Source organism: Podarcis tiliguerta (assembly GCF_965153285.1).
Source record: "Podarcis tiliguerta genome assembly, chromosome: 7".
Classification (NCBI taxonomy): domain Eukaryota; kingdom Metazoa; phylum Chordata; class Lepidosauria; order Squamata; family Lacertidae; genus Podarcis; species Podarcis tiliguerta.
Window position 1 is genome coordinate 39380242 of NC_139540.1, and position 8554 is coordinate 39388795.

The 8554-nt window shown below is 40.4% G+C and overlaps 1 protein-coding gene across 2 annotated transcripts; it reads right to left on the bottom strand.

Annotated features, from left to right (window-relative positions):
- Window positions 1-2901: 2901 nt before the first annotated feature.
- On the bottom strand, window positions 2902-8260 carry PPDPFL (pancreatic progenitor cell differentiation and proliferation factor like). 2 transcript variants are annotated; one of them, XM_083451479.1, is made up of 5 exons: window positions 7676-8260; window positions 6625-6726; window positions 5836-5928; window positions 5511-5610; window positions 2902-4344 (listed from the first exon to the last, which is right to left on the bottom strand). In XM_083451479.1, exons 2-5 carry the CDS (start codon window positions 6677-6679, stop codon window positions 4332-4334), a joined length of 261 nt encoding a protein of 86 aa, XP_083307605.1. In that variant the 5' UTR covers window positions 6680-6726; window positions 7676-8260; the 3' UTR covers window positions 2902-4331. The 2 variants fall into 2 exon arrangements, with proteins under 2 accessions (XP_083307605.1, XP_083307606.1); XM_083451480.1 differs by having other exon boundaries at window positions 6625-6689; window positions 7676-7828.
- Between the last annotated feature and the right edge of the window lie 294 nt (window positions 8261-8554).

Here is an 8554-nt window from a genome sequence, read left to right on the forward strand (position 1 = left end):
GGAAAAACACAACCTAGGGAAATCCATTGAAACAACAGCTCAAGCATTCGTAAGTGTTTCAGCTGTTTATCTCATCTAAAATATATAAAATTTATGTCCCTGGGTTTTGGAAAAAGAACAATGAAATAAACGCATTTAATAGTTTAAACTGAAGATATGTTCCCATTTCTTTTTGTGAATACAGGTTACATACACTTCAGGTTACATACGCTTCAGGTTACAGACTCCGCTAACCCAGAAATAGTGCTTCAGGTTAAGAACTTTGCTTCAGGATGAGAACAGAAATTGTGCTCTGGCGGTGCGGTGGCAGCAGGAGGCCCCATTAGCTAAAGTGGTGCTTCAGGTTAAGAGCAGTTTCAGGTTAAGTACGGACCTCCAGAACAAATTAAGTACTTAACCTGAGGAACCACTGTATTCCTTCTTCAAACACTTCATTCTTGTAGTGTAAGTATTACACAAAATAACGTTAGAAGGAGGACGTAGTCACTCAGGCTGCTTCCACAATGATAAGTCCCATGAGGAATAATCAGAGTAATAGCCACTGGTCCTCAGAAAAACATCACTTCATGAAGCTACTTGGACTGAGTAGAGATTACTTTAAGTATCCAATAGGAATGGGGGAGAAATTCAATTCAGCTTGCATTTAAAAGCAAGCCTACCTAATTCACACTTTATGGAACAATGCACTAGCCAAAACACAGCATCATTTGAAATTCACACGTGTCTAAATTTTTCAGTGCAGTCAAGTAATGTGTACAAAAATACATGTACTTGAGTAAATTGTCATATAAATTCATATTCTAGTAAAAAAAAAAGTTATTTGTGGCCCTTATCAGCCTGCAAGCTCAAAGAAGGATAAACCTAAACTGGTGCTACTTCGTTTGATTGCCACCTCGTGAGAAAGGGTTGTTGTTGTTTTTTTTAAATGGTAGGCTATAGATCTGTAAAATAAACGAATTGCTACTGACTTTTTTTATGGGTTTTTCTATCCTTTATCCAGGATGATGTACATAGGGATGTTTCTTCTTATTTACAATCACCTTGTGAGATTAGGCCAACGTATAGTGATTTCCCTCAAATTACTCATCAAGTTTCATGGCTCTCTTGTCCATTGAGCCTTGATTACTGTATGCAGACTCCATTAAGGTGTTGGTAACATAAAAGATCAAACCTATCCATTCTTAAGGAAATCAGCCCTGAGTGCTCACTGGAAGGACAGATCCTGAAGCTGAGGCTCCAATACTTGGCCACCTCATGAGAAGAGAAGACTCCCTGGAAAAGACCCTGATGTTGGGAAAGATGGAGGGCACAAGGAGAAGGGGACAACAGAGGATGAGATGGCTGGATAGTGTTCTCGAAGCTACGAACATGAGTTTGACAAACTGCGGGAGGCAGTGGAAGACAGGAGTGCCTGGCGTGCTCTGGTCCATGGGGTCACGAAGAGTTAGACATGACTAAACGACTAAACAACATAAGGATATTAATATGGTTAATATAATATAGCTCCCTTGCAAAGCTACTTGACACATGCCTGCTGTTTAGTGAGAAGAGGATGCTGGCTGGACTGATCCAACAGACTCTTTTTACTTAGTCAACCTCTATACACGGTTAAATTCCTTGGTCAAAAAGCAGTATTGATATGAAATTGTCCAGCAGCAGTACATGTCACAGCCTCTTCTCCCTATACACATAAAAATGTAAGGTTGTTGTCACGTTGCAGTGTGTAGCCACACCAGCTCCAGCATGATGACAGAGTGGCCGGCAGCACAGGTGAGCTGTTTTAACTGAGGATGAGGAGCACTTCACAAACCACCCTGTGAAGTGCTTTCCCCCTCCCTCGTTAAATGCAGCTACAATTAGCTTACGGGCTTGGGGCAGGCTGGGAGGTGATGGTCAGTGAGATGTAAAAAATGGGTGTTTATTCAAGTATAAAGGAAGGGCAGGCTGGTCAGGTGTGAAAGAAGGGGGGAGCTGGCAGATAGGTGAAGCTAGCAAGCAGAGTGAGTAGGGGCAACAGTCTTGTTATTTATACAGTATTTTTTTCATCAGTCCCCTGCTGGTCTTTCTTTGGGCACTTGCAATGAATTCAGAAGTGGCTTGTTTATTACTTTATAATAAATTAGATTTTGGCCACAGAACTGGCTTGCTTTAACATGCTCTCCCATAACCTTTTATTCTTTTACATTTGTGGTGCCCTACTTTCTGTCAACTGCATTATTGATCAGAACATCAACTGTCCCTTTACGTGACAAGCTTTTTTATGGTCTGGATAAAGATCATATTAAATCTTTATGACACCTATAATGTTCCAGTGGATAAGTGAGTAGAACAGAATGTTTTGATTGTGTTTGTACTTTGTATCATGTAAGGAGCACAACCATAGCTCAGTGGTAGAGCAGCCAAAGTTCAGTCCCCAGCATCTTCATGGTGCCCTGGCAGAAAATCCTGTCTGAAAATCTGGAGAGCCACTGCTGGTCAGTACAGAAAATACTGAGGTTGATAGACCAACCATCTGACTTGGTGTAAGGTTGAACTTCCTATGATCCAATACTCTCAGTGATTGTTAACTGCTAAAGAACAAAAACAAAACCCTGATCTGACTCAATAATCAATTGTTGGAAATGCCATTGAGCACAAAAATGGCAAACCCATAATTAAGATTGTAAGGTAAGGGCAAACAATAGGTTCCAAAGCATGTAGAGAAGCCCTGACAGATGACTTTTTTCTTTTTTAAGAAAATCATCTTTGGGATGGAGCATTTTTAGCAGAGAGTTGGGGCAAGGGAGATTGCTTAACCTACTAAGCATTTGTTGTTGTTGTTCTGATTTCCCCTAAGTTGGTCCAACATTCCAGGTGCATATTTACTATGAAGGCTTCTAGTTTTCATGATCACAAGGCATATATATTTATCAAGCTTTATTAATATAAAACTTAGTAAAAAAACCCCAGTTAATTCTGTACATTAAGACATGGCTCTGACAAATACTATACAAAATCTCTGACAATACCATACAAAATCTTTTTACATATACAAAGATGAATAAACTCTAACAAAGTGAGTCCAGATTAGAACAGACATTTTTTCCTTTACATTCTGCCTTACTCCTTTTTGCCATTTACTTAACCTACACTCATCAATTTTCTCTCAGTAGATTTAGTTTTTTAAAAGCATCACATGTCTAGGCATGGTAAGTAGCGTAAGAGCAAAACAAGCATGGTGAGCACACACACATGGTGTCACAGAAATTTCTGCGGATAAGTATTTCAGCATTTTTAAAGTTTGAGAAAAATAAAAGATGCCAAATGAAAAGGTTGCAATATGAAGACATTGATATTTAAATTTGCATCATATAGCAATCCCATCTCATCATCTGATGAGACTGTATACATACTCTTTAGAGTTGGTGAAAGTGGAAATCTGACCTACCAGAAAGAATCAATGAACAATCAAAGTGTCAATGAAAAATCAAGTACTTTGGTTCAGCTCCTTACATTATTTACTTACATTAAAGCATATATCATCTAGATGTGATGTAAATTGCACTCTACATAGCTGATGTGGGAATAGGAGATTCTAGTAACACTGGTCTTGAACTGAGTTCCAATTAAATAAGCGGGACTTAGTCCCATGCAATATGTTTAGGTTTGGCAAATACAATTCATTTATTTGATGAAATCTTCCATAAATGAAGCTTTTACTAGATTTCTTCTAAAACTTAACATCTACATTTGGCATTTTCGAACAAATTTTGTCTAAACATAATTTAAGTGTGAAGTGAGCTAACAATCTAAATTTAAACCTTGGGACAGACTGAGATTAAGTTAGCTGAATTTAGGTCCTAATGAAGTCCAAGGGGCAAATTTGTCATAACTACTTAAGTCTCATTGAAACCAGTAGGAACTAATTGCAACTGTCTGGATCAAGTCCCTTAAGGCTAAGAAGACAGAGTGTGCTTGAAGACAAAATAACCTTGAATCATTTTGCCCCAGACAGTCTGCAAGAGCTTTTCAATTTTGCAAAGGAAAGGTTGGATAATTAGCAGACACTCCAGCCTAACAAGTCTTTGCATTTGCATTCTTCCAATGATATACAAGAGTCATTACGAAATGTAGAACACCTGTTCAGTATCAAAAACTCTGCAGCAGACATGGAAACTTCAGTGGCTGCCTTAAGAATAAACTATGGATAAATCCTTGGAAATCTGCATTTTTCCTGCAACGGAAGTTTCAAGCAGTTTGTCTTCTTCACACAACTGAATGCAGCCACCTGGAAGACCTCAAGTCCTTCAAGAAGTGAGTCTGTGGGTGCAACATCATTGTAGGAGTCCAAGTCAGCTGTTAGCACTGTCAAAAATAAATAAATTAATAGACCTTTTATCAAAGATTGCTCTAAAGAGTTACTGACAAGTTACTGATCAACCTATTAGTCTAAGATTCAAATCTTACATGATCTTGGAAATGCCAAATTTTTAACTTTGCTTTGCCGCTTGACAATACAGATTATAATTCGGAATTCTCCTTTAAATCTCCTCCCCCGAAAACAATAAAGAAAAAGAAACTATGTTTGCACACCAGCTGTGAGAAGATAATTTCTCAGGACAACTAAAGAAGTGCTTTTGTTTCTATACATAATAAGTTAAGCTCTACAGAAAACATTTTTTTTAATCCGTTTCCCATAAAACCGGAGAATACAAATGAAAGATTCCAATCTTATTGCTTTTTAAAATACATTTGTAATATTGTTTTGACTTGTAAAAAAAATTGTTCTTGTAAATGGATATTAGCCGACTGCAGATTTGTATATATATTAAAGTCCATATAAAACTAAAGTCCTGGGAAATTAAGTTGCAGAGGAAGCACATTTCCTCTGGAACAGACTTGAGACCCTTTCAGTGTTTTGGAATACAACTCCCATGATCCCAGACAATTGGTACCAAGTTGGGAGAAGCTGATCTGCAGCAATGGAATATATATAGCTATTTGATGTAACACATTAGATATGTTTTAAATAAAATAACAGGGATGGTATAAATGTCATTTTAGGGCGTCTATTACAAGCATACTTGCAACAGAATCCTATGAATGTGTACTCAGAAGTAAGGCCTATTAAGTTTGGGACTTAAAACCTTGTGGGTAGTTGAAAAGCCTAACAAGGAGCCACAGATATTTGACTGAACTTTAATGTCAAGCACCTGAAACCTGTATGGCAACCTTCACATAGTTGTCATTGTTCTACGGTCTGGTTCACTAACAAAAGATCACTGAACATACTGGCAGCCAGTGGGCAATTTAATAACCTCCTACTCCACTAAAATAAATTGGCCTATACATGACATTTTTAATAAACCAGACCCACTCATTTCATGAGGAGCTATTCTAAGTTTAAACAAAAATCAGCATCAGAGCAGTCTTTGGAAATCTCCTTTCAACATAAAAGTGGTCAGATTATAAAGCCACAATAATATTAATTCTAATGAATCATGTCCCCCCAGAAGTGAAGCAGTTCTTACCTGCTGGCTGACAATGTTTTCCTGCCTACATTCTGAGGCATTGGCTCACAGTGGAAGAAGCTTTTTATCCACCAGCATCTTTCAAACACGTCAGGTAACCCTATAAAAGCATACACATATAGAGCTGGTGAATAATAAAAACCAAAGCAACAAAAAAGGCTATTAATTTTAATGAAGCAACAATACCAGAAAAGGCAAAGCATACTGTAGTCTTATCTGAAAACGTATTAGAATTAAATGCACAGTTGGCAGGTCAAATTATTCCCAATAAGTATGCTAAACTTTTCTGGATGTTAGCTAATAATTTAAGTAAGAGTCACAATACCATGATGTGCTTTTTCCTGGTCCAAGGAGTTTGTGGGTTCAGAGCAGCAAGATGAACTGCTTGAAGAAACACTAGAGTCAGAATTCAGTCGTGCTGTGTGTGAAAAAGAGAGCCTACATTACATTTGGGGAAATCAAATCAGTATCATACAGACCAGTGTTTAAGGTTCAAGCCACCTTCAATTACTTTTAAAGAAACAACTCTTAAAATGTAACAAATGGTTAGTAAACATATATCCGAGCCTATTGTTTCAAACAGTGGCTAATTTTTTACACTTCTGTAAGCAAACATTAATTGCAAGGAATCAGGTTGTTTGCATCATATGACAGCAAGTTAGTATGATTCAAATGCATATGATACATTCAAATAAGACTGAGATTAAAAAGATTGCTTCAATATTAAATGTTTCTTGGAGAAACAAAGGATTCCATCAGGAAGAGTCATATAAACAGAGCTAGTTTTGAGGGCAGGTGGTCCAGGAAACTGCTGGGGGAAATCAAGTTTGGTGGGCAACAGGTTCCAGTTAGGGGCACCTGCCACAGGTTAGATGACAGGAATAAAGCATGCATGCAGAAATTGGCTACAAATACAATTAAAGATATTCCACAGCTGAGCAAAAGGAGGGGTGAAGCAAATATACCTCTTGCTTGTGGTGCTTTTAAATCTAAGGCCAGCCCTAAACATGAATAATGAAACCCATACTAGTATGCATACTAAACATGTGGCTGTCCGTACAGAAACAAACATTTTGAGATCACGTTAGTCCTCCTTTCAAGGCAGAAAACTTACTTCTGTAGTACTGGTTCTTTGCCAGAAGGCACCCAGCAGAAGGCACAGCTGCCATTGCAATGGTTCTGCCCAGACAAAAAGGCAAAAATTATGTAAGGACACCTGCAGGTCAAAAGAAAATAGGGAAGTTGTAGGTTAATTTGCTAAACCACAGCATAGAGATCAGATCTCTACAGTACTGGGAACTGTATCACATACTTGCACTATAAGACTATAGACCTTATACTCTATGGGTCTGAGTTTCCTAGGAACAGGGGTAAGATTCTTGTAGATAAAGAATGTATGGATCTTTCCCACATGTGCCCAAAGTCCTGAGGTTTATGCTCACTACATGAAAATAAATCCCTCAGATTATGTTGCTCCTTATCAATGAGCTCAGGTACTTGTAAATGAATGCTTTTGCAACTGTTGGGAGCATTTTAAAGTCAAGAGATGGCCATACACAAAGCCAAATCAGATGATTTGTTCATCCAGCCTAATATTGCCTGGCTTTGATTTAGAGCTGGCAGCTTTCAGGCAGAAGTTGTTCACATCATGTCCTACCTTAAACTGAAAATGCCCAAGCTTGGGGCCATCTATGTGTGAAACATGTGCTCTGCTTCTGAGCCCCAGCTTGGGTCTTCTGTGAATCTGCAGATCCATCATCAAATTGCTCACCTTATGTAAAGAAGCTACTTCCCATGTTGGCAACAACCCACTGACTATGAATGTGCACGTGCTATTTAGGATCAGGCTATTTAGGAGATTCCACCAACAGCCCAACTAAGATTTATATACCAGCACTGCAAAAGCTTTGCAACCTGTTAGATTCTTCAACTCAAAGCCATAATGCAGAGAGGCATGTCTTGCATTGCCTACTGATACAAACTCACATCCAGTCAAGGAAATGCAATCTCTACGAACCCGCTTGGGGCATTATTACTTCAAATCATGAGTTGCGAAAAGCAAACTCCAGAAGGCACTTTATTCCTGCAGAAAGCTTGGGCATTCATTCACGGAATCCCAAGCGGGGAAGGAGAAACTACGCATGCACATGATCAGTCTAGATTACCTGTTGCTTTCTTTCTTCGCAGAGATCAGCAGCCACGTCGCGCTTCTTTTTTTCCCTTCAGAGAAACGCAGACCTCGCCACAGTCTGAGATAGCAAGCTCGCTTTCACTGCCCGCCTGGCCTCGTCCTCTCACGCCTCCCTCACGACAAGCTTTATATAGAGGAGCCCTCGGCGACGGAGCTGAAATTTGACCCGACAGGCGGCGGGGGGGGGGGGGGAGCAGAGGCCGTCGCGCGCAACCGAACTCACTTGGCGCGCTGCCGGCTTGTCCTCCTTCAACCCGGGTCGGGCCAGGCCTGCTCAAGTCCCCGGATCCCCTAGCAGCAGCAGCAGCAGCAATAACAACAACAATGAGGCGCCCGCCCTGGGCACGTGCTGCGCCTCTGGCTGGCCGGGGAGGAGCGCGTGCTCCGCAGTCGCCCTTTGCATCGGCGGCTGAGGGGAGCGCGCCCTTGCAGCTCCTCTCGCTGCTTCAGGGCCCGGAGGGTTTTGGCGGGTGGCAAACGGAGCTTGGACACAATAGTCGCTTTCCTCCAGAGGATTAAGCAGCAGCGGGCTTAGCCATCGAATAGGAAGGGCACACTTAAAAAAACAAAACAAGACCGCGTTTGTAGAACGCTGCTTGGCAGCGCTGCCCTTTGCAGACAGTCCAGGTGTAAATCTCTCTGCTCGGAGGGCGCCAGGCGTGTATTTATGCTGCATTTCATGCACTCATAGAAATGTAGAGTTAGAAGGAAATCAGAAAGGTCATCTCCAATGCAGGAATCACAGCTGAACCACCCCTGACAGATGACCTTCCTTTTTCTGTTTAAAAACCTCCACCACCTTCCAAAGTAGTCACTGCGGAGCAGCCAATGTTACTGTTTTATTCTTTTTTTG

Coding starts and splice junctions, on each gene's coding strand:
- PPDPFL (XM_083451479.1), bottom strand. CDS start 6,679: ATGGCAGCTGTGCCTTCTGCTGGGTGCCTTCTGGCAAAGAACCAGTAC. Junction 5,929..6,624: donor AAAGAACCAGTACTACAGAA/GTAAGTTTTCTG, acceptor TTTCACACACAG/CACGACTGAATTCTGACTCT. Junction 5,611..5,835: donor CCAGGAAAAAGCACATCATG/GTATTGTGACTC, acceptor ATGCTTTTATAG/GGTTACCTGACGTGTTTGAA.